Genomic DNA, 14,925 nt, shown 5'->3' with positions numbered 1-14,925 from the left:
AACAGGCGAATATCAATAGGTATCTCAATAAAAAGTTACCTCTCCAGCATAGTGCTTCACTCCAAAATTGTTAACCGCAACTCTGGGCTTCACATAAAAGTGGTTATTCTAAAAAAAAAAAAAAAATAGAAATAAAAATACAATGCCTTATTTCACTCACTGATTTCCCTTGACTTCCAGAGAACACTAAATACAACAGACAGTGAAAATCTTTCCAAACTTGCCATGGATCTGCGTTTCAGGACACCGCATATGGTGTACTTTATAAAAACCATGTTAACTCTCAACTGTGTCATTGTAATAGATTAACAATTTTATGTTCTCTAAATAAGCTTGGGCATTCTGACAAGTAGCCCCAAATCTAACCCTTTTGCTTATTTCAATTTAGTTCTGGTAACAGGAGAACATCTTTGGTTTGAGAATAAAAGTTCAATGTGGGAAGCACAGTTGGGCCAGTGGACTGACATGTCTGGTTCGTAACCCCAACCCACAGATGTGCTACTTCGATGTGATTAAGAATTGCAGGTTTCTACATACAGCATGCTGACTGTGTAGCTTCTCCAGTAAGGTGCTGTCTGTGGCTTGAGGAAAATGGCTTTCTTCATTGATAAGGGCTAGGAGGCCAAGTTTCTAGAAGAAAGAAGAAAAAGAAGAAATGAATTAAAAGTTGAATGTGGCTGGGTGCGTGGTAGCTCATGTCTGTAATCCCAGCCCTTTGGGAGGCCAAGACAGGCAGATCATTTGAGGTCAGGAGTTTAAGACCAGCCTGGCCAACACAGTGAAACCCTGTTTCTACTAAAAATACAAAAAAATTAACTGGGTATGGTAGGCACACCTGTAATCCCAGCTACTGGGGAGGCTGAGGCAGGAGAATCACTTGAACCTGGGAGACAGAGGTTGCAGAGAGCCAAGATTGTGCCACTGTACTCCAGGCTGGGCGACAGAGTGAAACTCCGTCTCAGAAAGAAATAAAAAAGAAAAAAAGTTGAATGTGTGCATCCCAAACTATTTTGAGAGCTCTTCTCTACTCTTTATCAAATGAGTGGTTAAAAGAAAAGGCATGATAATTTCTTGATTGGAAAATCCATAATGATACACTATAGAGAAAACCAATTAAGTTCTATGTAAATCTTAAAAAAAAAATTGAACCCATTGCAATTCTGTGGATAAAACTTCTACTCCTGTGGATAAAACTTTTACAACTGGCAAATCTATATTGGTACTGGCAAGGTTTTGCTTCTGCCTTAAAATCTAAGGGAAGCCAGTTCACACACTGCTGATTCTAAAATACTGAGTTCAATGAGACAATAGGTTTGAAGCGGCCAAGTATTTAAATTCAACCTTGCACATTTACATTTAGGTTTCCAAACAGTCCATTGTGTTCTAAACATTCACATCTTTGATGTGCATGTTCGTGCACGTTATTTTGTTCCCATAAATATGAATCAGACCAGCTGGACCCCCTTGGGACTGCAACCAGTCTTCAAAAATACATTACCTTCTCAATCAAGTCCAGGCATTCTCCGTTGTCTATCCAGTCAATATCTTCCCACACTAATCCTTCCCTGTAGGAAGATTTTTAAATAGCCAAGTTAAATGAAAACTTAGCTTCAAAACTATCTCATCTAGTTGCTGCTTTAAAAAAAAAAATGGAAATGGAATTCTATGAGTGCTTACCGGCTATATTCTAGTTGTTCTAAAGAAAAAATATGCTTGTTGAAGTATTCCTGAAGTTTCTCATTTGCATAGTTTATATTGAACTGTTCAAAGTGATTAACCTAAGGGGGAAAAGCATTCAATAAGTATCTTTAGCGCACTCACGATTACATGGAAAGGTGAAGAAAAGACAAACCAAAGATCTGCAGAGAAAAATATCAGTGCTTGTTGCCTGGCATGGTGGCTCACGCCTATAATCCTAGCACTTTGGGAGGCCGAGGTAGGCAGATCACCTGAGGTCGGCAGTCAGAGACCAGCCTGACCAACATGGTGCAACCCCATCTCTACCGAAAATACAAAAAAACTAGCGGCCCGTGGTGATAGGCACCTGTAATCTCAGCTACTTGGGAGGCTGAGATGGGAGAATCACTTGAACCAGGAGGTGGAAGTTGCAGTGAGCTGAGATCACACCACTGCACCCCAGCCTGGGAGACAGAGTGAGACTCCTCCGGAAAAAAAACAAAAGAGAGTTTGCTTACAGAGATTTGCTCAACAGCAGCTAATCATGGACAGAAGAGAAGTCATGTGCTGCACTGTTAGTAAGTCTACCTCAAAGTTTTCAAATCCAAAGATGTCAAGGATGCCAATAGACTTGAAGTCCTCTTTGCCTTTGATCCTGCTGTTGATCTTTTTGATCACCCACTCAAAGCAGCACGCATACAGAGCCATGGCCAGGGAGTCCCTGCTGTCTACTGCCTGTGGGGAGAGGAAGCGGCACAGACTCAGCTGACCCTGGCACCCAGATAGGCAAGGCCATCCCCGCCCCACTCGAGAGACACACACAAGACTAGCATAGCATCTGGCCCTCCAGTGTGAAGTCCATCGATACCATCTAGGAAAGGACAGATATCTAAAGAAACGATAAACTGGAGCTCACATATTTCCTTTCTGTTAAGATTAAATACCAGGATTCCAAACTCAACTTGCTATGCTGAATTACACAAAAGAATCTAAACCATATATACGGGTACAAATGTTAGCAGGTTTAAAACAATAATTAAGATGTGAGCTCTTTTTTAAAATTTTCTGATTTTCTATTATACTTTGTATTTACAAAGTTTTTCTTCATAATATGGTCAGCATTTTTATTTATCCAATTAAAAACATATTAGAAGAGTGTGATGGTTAATACTGAGTGTCAACTTGATTGCAGGATACAAAGTATTAATCCTGGGTGTGTCTGTGTGGGTGACATCTGAGTCAGTGGGTTAAGGGAAGCCACATCCACCCTTAATCTGGTGGGCAAAATCTAATCAGCTTCCAGTGAAAATAAAGCAGGCAGAAAAATGTGAAAAGGTGAGATTGGCCCAGCCTCCCAGCCTACATCTTTCTCCCGTGCTGGACACTTCCTGCCCTAGAACATCAGACTCCAAGTTCTGCAATTTTGGGACTCAGACTGGCTCTCCTTGCTCCTCAGCTTGCAGAGGGCCTATTGTGGGACCTTCTGATCGTGTAAGTTAATACTTAATAAACTCCCCTTTCTACCTATCTATCTATCAATCAATCAATCATATTAATTCTGTCCCTCTAAGAGAACCCTAATACAAAGAGCTAGCACATATACATTTGCTCAAGGCAGCAGCAGAGGCAAAAATAAATAAAACATATTATTATATTGTCTTCATTATAATACATTATTGTTATTGTTGTAGGTAATTTTTTTTTTTTTTTTTTTTTTTTTTTTTTTGAGACGGAGTCTTGCTCTGTCACCCAGGCTGGAGTGCAGTGGCCGGATCTCAGCTCACTGCAAGCTCCTCCTCTCGGGTTCATGCCATTCTCCTGCCTCAGCCTCCCCAGTAGCTGGGACTACAGGCACCCGCCACTTCGCCCGGCTAGTTTTTTGTATTTTTTAGTAGAGACGGGGTTTCACCGTATTAGCCAGGATGGTCTCGATCTCCTGACCTCATGATCCGCCCGTCTCGGCCTCCCAAAGTGCTGGGATTACAGGCTTGAGCCACCGCGCCCGGCCTGTTGTAGGTAATGTTTATTTAGTGCTTACTCCATACCAGACATTAAATGCTCAGCATATATTTGTTGTTTTTAGTCTTACAAAAATCCTATGAATTAGGTATAATTATCCTTGTCTTATAGCGGAGGAAACTGAGGCATAGTGACTAAATTTCCCAAGAGCAGACAGTAGCAAGTGGGTCAAGTTCAAAGTCAGGCAATCTGCATTCGACCCATCCTGTTAAACAATAATCAGATGTTGTTTTACACAATTAGACAGCAATTCAATAGCTTTGTCTATTCCCAATCCTCGGGTATCTTCTTTATTTTGATCATGAACCAAAGTCATTTGAACAGTTATTAATACATTATAGTTACAATATAACTGTTATTATAGTTACATATTTGAATCAAACCTATGGATCTGAAAACCCAGGAGTGTGTAATAAGGCAGGATCGGATGGCAAAGTGCGTGTACCTGTTGAACATTGAGAGGCGTGAGGATCTCTTCTCCCCTGAGGAACATTGATCTCTGGGTCAGAGCATCTGTGAGCTGTGTTGGGTCCAGCCCAAGTAACTCTGCAGATCTGCCCAAAGCTGCAAACAGAGAATAAGACAAAGGTGAATGAACCGATCGCCCCTGAGAAGCTAACCCAGGCTGAGCGATACCTTAACGCAGAGAACGCTCCTGAATCCCTCAGGCAGAGTTTAGAGACTGCATGTTATTGCTAAATTATTCACTCCCTTAGTGAATCCTAGGTTAGTAGCATAGAGCCTCGTGCTTGGACGAAGTGTGGTCTGGGAATCCCATGGGTGTCCCCAAGATCCTGTCAGAGGTTTGCAACTACTTCCTTTTTTTTTGAGATGGAGTCTCACTCTATAGCCCAGGCTGGAGTACGGTGGCACGATCTCGGCTCACTGCAACCTCTGCATCCTGGGTTCAAATGATTCTCCTGTCTCAGCCTCCTGAGTATTTTCAGTAGAGACAGGGTTTCACCATGTTGGCTAGACTGGTCTTGAACTCCTGACCTCAAGTGATCCGCCTGCCTTGGCTTCCATGCCCGGCCTACTACTTTCATTAATAACAGTAAAATGTTATCAGCTCTTTTCACTCTAATTCTCTCCCCAGTATACAGAAGAGTATTCCAAAGGCTACACAACATGAGGTATCTCAACCAATTAAATGCAGATATGACAACCAGACTGTCTTTTTTTTTTTTTTTTTTTTTTTTTTTTGAGATAGAGTCTTGCTTTGTCTCCCAGGCTGGAGTGGAGTGGCGTGATCTCAGCTCACCGCAACCTCCGCCTCCTGGGTTCAAGCGATTCTCTTGCCTCAGCCTCCCGAGTAGCTGAGATTATAGGCACCTGCCACAACGCCTGGCTAATTTTCATATTTTTAGTGGAGATGGTTTTTGTTTGTTTGTTTGTTTGTTTGAGATAGAGTCTTGCTTTGTCTCCCATGCTGGAGTGGAGTGTTGTGATCTCGGCTCACTGCAACCTCCGCCTCCTGGGTTCAAGCGATTCTCTTGCCTCAGCCTCCCGAGTAGCTAGGATTACAGGTGCCCGCCACCATGCTTGGCTAATTTTTGTATTTTTAGTAGAGATGGGTTTCACCCTGTCGGCCTGGCTGGTCTCAAACTCCTGACCTTAGATGATCCACCTACCTCGGCCTCCCAAAGTTTTGGGATTACAGGCGTGAGCCACTGTGCCCAGCCCCCAACTGTCTTTCAATATGTCAGACATAAAAGAAATTTGCAAAAAGATAAGATAATGTGACTATCTTTACTGTTTTCTGATTTGGAAAAGTCTTTTAAATAAAAATAGAATATTTATTTTAGTATACAATGGGTTTATTATTGTTCTTTTTAATTGAATAAAGAATATTTTTTAAACATCTCATTTTAACTTTTAATTAGAAGTTTTAACGTTTTTTGAGACAGAGTCTCACTTTGTCACCCAGGCTATGGTGTACTGGTGTGATCTTTGCTCACTGCAACCTCCACCTCCTGGGTTCAAGAGACTCTCATGCCTCAGTCTCCCCAAGTAGCTGGGATTACAGGCACACACCACCACGCCTGGCTAATTTTTGTATTTTTAGTAGAGACGGGGTTTCACCATGTTGGCCAGGTTGGTCTCGAACTCCTGACCTCAAGTGATCCACCTGCCTCATCCTCCCAAATTGCTAGGATTACAGGCATGAGCCACTGTGCCCAGCCAAAAAGTTTTAACTTTTAATGTGGTCAACATCAACAGATACAACCCACATAAACAAAAGCTCTCTGGGGTTCTATGATTTTTGAGAATATTAAGAGGTACTGGGTGGAACCAGACACTTGAGAATTACTGGCCTACAGTACTGGTCTCCTCTAGAACCACTTTGAACTTGAACTCATCTAATTTCCAGCTTCCATGACCTCATCTATTGCTTCCATCAGAAAAGTTTTAAAAAGTAATACATAAATCACTCAAGCAAAATGACAACTGACATAGCTATATGTTAACTCATTTTATCTTGACAGCAAATCTCTGAGACACTGTACAGGTGAGAAGTCACGAGTGTTCAGGGGATAAATAACACAGGAAACAGCATGAAGCAGGGAAGGGCTATGAACCCAGCATCCTGGCTTGCAAAACAAAGGGTCTTAACCATTCTACCACACTGGCACTCAACACGACGATGCCACCTGACTCTCAACACTTTCCTATGTTGATTCCTGGTTGCTCATATTTCCACATATTTGACTCGTCTTCCTTCTTTTTAAATAGAGAACACGGCCACTATCCCAATTGACTAGTAACTTTTCATACACTCTGAGCCTTTCTTAACCGACACTTCATATCTGATAAAATTAACGTTCTATAGCTCTCTATTCAAGGAGTCAGAACATTTTCTCTTTTTTTTTTTTTTTTAGAGACAAGATCTCACTCTGTCGCCCAGACTGGAGTGCAGAGGCATCATCTCAGCTCACTGCAGCTTCAACCTGCAGAGTCTCAGGTGATCCTCCCACCTCAGCCTCCCAAGCAGCTGGGACTACAGGGGTGCAGCATCATGCCTGGCTAATTTTTGTATTTTTGGTAGAGATGGGGTTTAGCCACATTGCCCCAGACTGGTCTCGATTTCCTGGGCTCAAGCAATCTGCCCGCCTCCACCTCGCAAAGTGCTGGGGTTACAGGCAAGAGCCACCGCAGCTGGCCAGAATTTTCTCTCTAAAAGGCTAGACAGTCAATAATTTAGGTTTAAGTTTCCTATGGGGAACAAAGGGAGAGAGGAGGGCAGGCAGGCATAATCTTACCTGTTTTGAAGGAAACCTGCGCCCCACCAGCAGTGATAAATTCTATGTTCCCAAGATGCAGTATACCAGCAAGCAGCCTGGACACTTCCCTAACTTCCTCCTTGCTGAACTGCATCACGTCCATTGCCGTCTAGAAGAAAATAAATGTATTTAGTTTTATGTTGTTTTTCCCACTGAAGAAAATGTAGAATACCCCTGATGATATAAAATTACTATGTGTTACTGAAAAGGCAAGGAAAAAAAATAGATGCATAACCACTCACTTGTTTTTTTGTTTTGAGACAGAGTCTTGCTCTGTCACCCAGGCTGGAGTGCAGGGGCACAATCTCGGCTCACTGCAACCTCCACCTTCCAGGTTCGAGCGATTCTCGTGCCTCAGCCTCCAGAGTAGCTGGGATTACAGGTGTGTGCCACCATGCCTAGCTAGTTTGTTTTTTTTTTTTTTTTTTTGCATTTTTAGTAGAGACTGGGTTTCACCACATTGGTCAGGCTGGTCTCGGACTCCTGATTTCAAGTGATCCACTCACCTTCACTTCCCAAAGTTCTGGGATTACAGGCGGGAGCCACCGCACCCGGCCCATAATAACTCACTTTTAAAACGATGAGGACTTTACATAGTACACATAAAAGGAGGAAGATAACTATAGTATGTTCAGAGATAATCAATGAAATAAACATAGTGTCTGCCTTACATACAAGTCTTCTATATATGCTACAAAAGAATTACTTCAGGCAGTCAGAGTCATGACAATAATAAAGAAATAGTTTTTTGTACAGTTATCAGAGTGGATGAAAATTCTGTTATTTTCTTTGGATGTAAAAATGTGGAGAGGGAGTACTTGGAGAGGGGGTGTTTTCTGTTTTTTGTTTTTTTTTTTTGTAGAGATGGGGGTCTCACTATGTTGGCCAGGCTGGTCTCGAACTCCTGGCCTCAAGCAATCCTCCCACCTTGGCCTTCCAAAGTGCTGGGTTTACAGGCGTGAGCCACCATGCCAAGCCAAGAATTTTAAAAAATTAGCCAGGTGTGTTGGTGCATACCTGCAGTCCCAGCTCGTGGCTTGGCTGAGGCAGGAGTATTGCATGAACTCAAGAGGTCAAGGTTACAGTGAGCTATGACCGCATGTGTACTCCAGCCTGGGAGCCTGGGTAACAGAGTTAAGACTCTGTCTCTTAAAAAAAAAAAAAAAATTAAATAAATGCTGATGGAAAATCTAAACAGATGTGGACTTGTCTTCCTTAGGCACTCATCATGTCTCTATTTTTAATTTCTCCAAAGGATTTTGTATGGTCTTATCTTGGCCTGAGGATACTAAGTGGAAGTTAACATGATGCTGCTCGGGGAAAAATAAAAATAAACCAGCACTTACAGGAATCTGTGACAACAACAAGTATCTAAACAACTGAAGCCACGGGTTTTCTGAATCATATCTAAGATTTGCTAATTTTCTATTGTGACCGAGGAGCTGTATTCTTGTGACCAAAAAAAGCCATTAAAAAGGAAAAGAAAACCAGACACACATACACACCAACCGGGGGGCAGATTTGTTGGCAATATCGATGAAAATGACCTACAAAAAGAACTTGGACCCACACAAGGACCATAGGAGAGTGGGAAGAAGGAAACCACGCACCACTCTGAAGCAACAGAAATTACAAAAGGAAACAACTGGAGATTTAACACTGCAAAAAGTTCAATTTCTTTTCCTTTTCTTTTTTTTTTTTTTTTTTTTCAGACAGAGTTTCACTGTTTCGCCCAGCCTGGGGTGCAGTGGCATGATCTCAGCTCACCGCACCCTATGCCTCCCAGGTTCAAGCGATTCTCCTGCTTTAGCCTCCTAAGTAGCTGGGATTACAGGCATGCGCCACCACGTCTGGCTAATTTTTGTATTTTTAGTAGATACGAGGTTTCTCCATGTTGGTCAGGCTGATCTCGAACTCCCAACCTCAAGTGATCTGCCCACCTTGGCTTCCCAAAGTGCTGGGATTATAGGCGTGAACCACCACGCAAGGCCAAGATTAATTTCTTTATAAAGAAAATGCAATAATGCCAGGAAAAAAAAAAAAAAGACCAACAATGGAGAGGGAAAGAATTAAAAGATCCACTGACATATACATGAGTGACAAAAAAAGGGAGAAATGCAAATCCAGGGTACTGTTTTCCTTCCTAGAAATCGAACATGTACAAATTAAGGTAAATATGAGATCAGTTCTGTCAAATTAGCAAAAAATTTCAGAATGATAAAGATTAGTAGAAAAGAGACATTTATACAATGGTTGTTAGTACTATAAAATAGTATAATCTTTTTGGAAAACAACATGATTATCTGACAGAATTGTCCTAACTATATAATATGTATATAATATTAGAATTTTCATATCTGAGAGAAAAACCAACAACAAAGGTTCAGAGGAGAAAAATAACTTTCTCAGGGTCGCACAACCTAAATTCAAAGTCCGGCCCAACTGACTCAAATCTAGGAACTTACTATAATTATTTATTACTATTTTGATACAGGGTCTCACCCCCGTCACCTGTACTGGCGGGCAGCAGTGTGATCAAGGCTCACTGCAGCCTTGACTTCCCGGGCTCAGGTGATTCTCCCACCTCAGTCTCCTGAGTAGCTGGGACAACAGGTGCACACCAACACACCTGGCTAAATTTTTGTATTTTTAGGAGAGACAGGGTTTCGCCATGTTGCCCAAGCCTGTCTCAAACTCCTGCGCTCAAGCAATCTGCCCACCTAGGTCTCCCAAAGTGCTGGCATTACAGGTATGAGCCACTGACTGTGCCCAGCCAGGAACTTATTATTATTATCATTATCATTATTATTATTATTGACCCAACTCTGTTACTTTATAAAGACATAAAAAAGAAATCGATATAATCTCCAATAATTTCAATGCTAGAAATTTGCTTCAAGGAAAATTTCAAGAGCAGAAAAAAAAACCTTTAGAAAATATTCACTACAGTGTTACCTTAATAACACTTTCACAGAAAAATAATTCTAATTATTCTACAATTAGACAAGTTAAATATAGTAAGTTATATAAATATTGCATACTTTTTTTTTTTTTGAGATGGAGTTTCACTCTTGTTGCCCTGGCTGGAGTGCAATAGTGCGATCCCGGCTCACCGCAATCTCCGCCTTCCAGGTTCAAGTGATTCTCCTGCCTCAGCCTCCCGAGTAGCTGGGATTACAGGCATGTACCACCACACCTGGCTAATTTTGTATATTTAATAGAGACAGGGTTTCTCCATGTTGGTCAGGCTGGTCTTGAACTCCTGACCTCAGGTGATCTGCCCGCCTTGGCCTCCCAAAGTGCCGGGATTACAGGTGTCAGCCACTACGCCCAGCCTATTGTATACTTTTTAAAGAAAATTATGCACATTATATAGAGAAAGAGTTATATTTATGGTAGCTTTTTGTAAAAAAGCAAAAAAGCTATTTTGTACCCATATTATTTTAAAAACTCAGGCTGGGAAGAAAATTTACAAATCTGAAACTAGTTCCAATAGTTACTGTTAAGGGTTAACTGTGAGTTAACAGTGTTGGTAAGCTCATGAACATTCTATTCTGTCGTGTCTTTTAATGTTGCTGGCAATAAATACGTTTACAACAAAAACTGAGACAATCAATGGGTGAATGGTTAAACAAACTACTGTCTATTCAATGGAATACCAAAAAAAGCAGTGAACAGTGATACGTGCCACATGGACGGCTGGAGGAAGCTGGATACAGGAGACTACACAGTGTGTATTTTCGTTGCGTGGAACTCTAGAGAAGCTAACGGTACACTAGAGGGACTGAATTAGCTCAGCAGTTTCCTAGGGCCAGGTGGGGGGGGTTGGGATTGCCTGGGAAGGGGCACAGAGAAACTTCTGAGGCAGAGGATTCCCTTTTATCTTGATCATTGTGGATAAATGGGTGTGTAAATTCAAAATTCACTGAAATGTATACTTTAAATGGATGCATTTAATTATGTGTTCGTTATATCTCAATAAAGTTGATTATAAAAAGTAAAATATCATAAATTACTTAAATGTGGGAAGGCTATCATTTCATGCGTACAAACAGAAAGAAAAATAACTATTTGCCAAGTGCTTATCAATTTAAAAAAGCCTATGAGAAAATAATCATTCAAATTTAGAGATACTTATCAGTGACTTCTTCTAAAAGGTAAAAGCAAAGAAATGCGGTTAAGATACACAAAATAATTTGTTATTCTTAAGACTTTTTAAACTGTGTTAAAGACCGTATCAGATATCATCAAAATAATTAAAATGCACCTACACTGTGCAAAAGTTAAATTTTTCCCTTTCTATGATTAAAGTTTTCTTCATATATGACAAGATATACTCATAACTAATATACAATCATTTTCTAGCCTGACAACATAGCAAGAACCCCATTTCTTTTTTTTTTTTTTTTTTTTTTGAGACGGAGTGTTGCTCTGTCACCCAGGCTGGAGTGCAGAGGCGCAATCTCTGCTCACTGCAAGCTCCGCCTCCCGGGTTCCCGCCATTCTCCTGCCTCAGCCTCCCGAGTAGCTGGGACTACAGGCGCCCGCTACCGCGCCCAGCTAGTTTTTTTTTTGTATTTTTAGTAGAGACGGGGTTTCACCGTGTTAGCCAGGATGGTCTCGATCTCCTGACCTCATGATCTGCCCGCCTCGGCCTCCCAAAGTGCTGGGATTACAGGCTTGAGCCACCGCGCCCGGCCAGCAAGAACCCCATTTCTAAAAGAAATTGAAAATTAGTGTGCTGGCATACAACTGTACTCCCAGCTACTTGGGAGGCTAAGGCAGGAGGATCACTTGATCCCAGGAGTTCAAGGGTGCAGTAAATCATTATCACACCACTGTGCTCCAACCTGGGCAACAGAGTGAGACCCTGCCTCAAAAAAAAAAAAAAAAGTGAAATAAGTAGAAAATTTCTAACTGCCAAATAAAAAATATTGACACATACCCCATAAATAAAAATGCTTGGTTAAGTTCTAAAAAAAAAACACAAACGTTGTATAAGAAGATATTTAAGCAAATGAACAAAATAAATGTGCTTACTATATAAATAAATTTGTGGACTTCTTTGCTTCCGGTCTAACTCTTAAGTGATTGGGTAAGTAGTAGAGTCGCGATAAGTGGCAACTGCATTAATCATAACATGAATAATTTAACATCTAAAACCAGTTCTCACCAATGCAGACATGTATGCTAAAACTCCAGCAAGAGTCTCTATTGCTTCTTACTCTCCTATTTACAATCTTTGTTAATAAGCAATCTCCACCCCTTTGACAAGAGTAGCCGCTTTATGGCTTATTGTAATTAGTATTTCAACACTACGTCTCAAGACTGAAAAAACCATGGGAAATTCTCGGTATGATTCAGCACATAAAAAACAGATGCTTGTGAATGTGAGTGTGTATTGGGGGGTGGCCAATACGTGGTAGAATCCCAATTAACATGCACAAAAGGAGCTCAACTTGTCACACTGGAAACAAAGGGAGGAGTGTCACCATTGGAGAAGGCTAAGGTACCTCCGAAGAATCCCAGAAGAAGTCAACAAATGGTATGTCTGAAAGGGTGACAGGGGAGGCTATTTTGGGCACAGTAAATTAGAAGTAAGTAACTCGATAATAATTTTTTTCCCCCCTGAGATAGAGTTTTGCTCCTGTTGCCCAGGCTGGAGTGCAATGGCTCGATCTCGGCTCACCACAACTTCTGCCTCCCGGGTTCAAGCGATTCTCCTGCCTCAGCCTCCGGAGTAGCTGGGATTACAGGCATGCGCCACCACACCCGGCTAATTTTGTATTTTAGGTAGAGACAGGGTTTCTCCATGTTGGAAAGGCTGGTCTTGAACTCCTGACCTCAGGTGATCCGCCTGCCTCAGCCTCCCAAAGTGCTGGGATTACAGGCGTGAGCCACCGAGCCCGGCCAGGTAACTCAACAATAATATATTACATAATGTTATGTTTTATTAAGTAATATTATGTTATTTTAAAAATACGTTATAATATAAAATTGGCTGACCATCCAAGTTTTCCAACACTGAAAGAGACGGACATTTCCAAGTTTTGCAACATTAAAGTACAAAGTCGGTTCTTTAAATTTTGATAAAATCTGACTCATGATGAATGAATTCACGCATGCATACACAAGATCACACACCATTCAAACCCCAAGGATATACCCAGGAAGGTCCATGCAGTCAGGAAACCCCAGCCCTGATCAGTGCCAGGCACACTGTAAATGTTCAGTATTTGTGGAGTAAGAGAATAAACAGATGATCACTCAGCAAAGACTCGTGTTACTTCGTAAACGTTTCATCAGCCACCATCCTGGTGGGCCAAATGCAAGCAATGAAATAAACTAGTTGTTACCACCGACTTGAAATAGCTTTTCATCCTGACCTAACACTTGAAGATGCAATTTGAAGGGCTGTATAAGAAATGCCTATGAAATTTAGCATAGGTTCATTGCCTCTGCTCCAGGAAAAACCAAGTGTCTCCTAAAACTGTTCAGAATACCTCACTGGTACTTTTTTATATTAATGTTTATTGTGACCAACGATAAATTTTAAAAATACATTAAGGCAAATTCTCAACGAAATAAGCAAAATTCTTTTTTTTTTTTTTTTTTTTTTTTGGAGACGGAGTCTTGCTCTGTGGCCCAGGCTGGAGTGCAGTGGCCGGATCTCAGCTCACTGAAAGCTCCGCCTGCCGGGTTCACGCCATTCTCCTGCCTCAGCCTCCCGAGTAGCTGGGACTACAGACGCCCGCCACCTCGCCCGGCTAGTTTTTTTTGTATTTTTTAGTAGAGACGGGGTTTCACCGTGTTAGCCAGGATGGTCTCGATCTCCTGACCTCGTGATCCGCCCATCTCGGCCTCCCTAAGTGCTGGGATTACAGGCTTGAGCCACCGCGCCCGGCCATAAGCAAAATTCTTAAAAGGTCCTACTGCCAGAATACACTAACATTAAAGTTGATATAAAAAAATCATGATTTTTGTTTTTGAGACAGGGTCTTACTCTGTCATCCAAGCTGGAGTGCAATGGCATGATCATGGCTCACTGCAGCCTCGAACTCCCAGGGCTCAGATAATCCTCGCACCTCCAAGGTAGCCAGGACTATAGGTACACCACAATGCCTGGCTAATTTTGTTTGTTTATTTTTTCGAGATGGAGTCTTGCTGTGTCACCCAGGCTGGAGTGCAGTGGCGCAATCTCAGCTCACTGCAACCTCCACCTCCTGGGTTCAAGCAATTCTCCTGTCTCAGACTCCCGAGTAGCTGGGACTACAGGTATGCGCCACCATGCCGAACTAATTTTTGTAGTTTTAGTGGAGACAGGGTTTCAGTATGTTGGCCAGGCTGGTCTTGAACTCCAGACCTCATGATCCATCTGTCTCGGCCTCCCAAAATGCTGGAATTATAGGCATGACCCAATTCTTTTCTTATTTTTTATTTTTGAGATGGGGTCTGGCCCTGTCGCCCAGGCTGGAGCGCAGTGACATAATCTCGGCTCCCTGTAACCTCCATCTCCCAGACTCAAGCCATCCTCCCACCTCAGCCTCCCAAGTAGCTGGGATTACATGGGTGTGCCACTACACCCAGCTAATTTTTGCATTTTTTTGTAGAGATGGGTTTTTGCCATGTTGCCTAGGCTGGTCCTGAACTCCTCTGCTCAAGTGATCCGCCCACCTCAGCCTCCCAAAGTGCTGAGATTACAGGCATAAGCCACCGCACCCCATCTATCCCCCAATTCTTGATTCTCATAGGTTTGGGAGGAGGAAATTGTATTGTATAGAAAAGAATATATTTTCCTCCTTTCCCAAAAGTTATCCTTTTTTTTTTTTTTTTCTTTTTCGCTGTACTGCTTAGAATTTCCAGTACAAGGTTAAAGAGTAACGGGTTAAATTTTGCTATTATTATAGCAAAAATGTCATGTTTGTGATGTTAATAAACATCAGCTAAG

The 14,925-nt window shown here is 41.8% G+C and overlaps 1 protein-coding gene across 2 annotated transcripts in view; it reads right to left on the bottom strand.

Moving 5' to 3' along the window:
- The window catches only part of LOC105492331 (myosin X), a 276,819-nt gene that overhangs the window by 98,524 nt on the left and 163,370 nt on the right, over positions 1 to 14,925 (bottom strand). For both annotated transcript variants that reach the window (XM_071099081.1, XM_071099082.1), the window contains exons 10-16: positions 6,957 to 7,086; positions 4,142 to 4,260; positions 2,266 to 2,412; positions 1,678 to 1,778; positions 1,499 to 1,565; positions 538 to 630; positions 40 to 108 (exon numbers count right to left, since the gene is read on the bottom strand). In XM_071099081.1, coding sequence (XP_070955182.1) covers positions 40 to 108; positions 538 to 630; positions 1,499 to 1,565; positions 1,678 to 1,778; positions 2,266 to 2,412; positions 4,142 to 4,260; positions 6,957 to 7,086 — 726 coding nt within the window. The remainder of the gene's footprint in view (positions 1 to 39; positions 109 to 537; positions 631 to 1,498; positions 1,566 to 1,677; positions 1,779 to 2,265; positions 2,413 to 4,141; positions 4,261 to 6,956; positions 7,087 to 14,925) is intronic.

This window comes from Macaca nemestrina, chromosome 6, assembly GCF_043159975.1.
Source record: "Macaca nemestrina isolate mMacNem1 chromosome 6, mMacNem.hap1, whole genome shotgun sequence".
In the NCBI taxonomy this organism is placed as follows: domain Eukaryota; kingdom Metazoa; phylum Chordata; class Mammalia; order Primates; family Cercopithecidae; genus Macaca; species Macaca nemestrina.
Note: the sequence above shows the minus strand (reverse complement) of the source record. Positions and strands in the feature narration are given on the sequence as shown.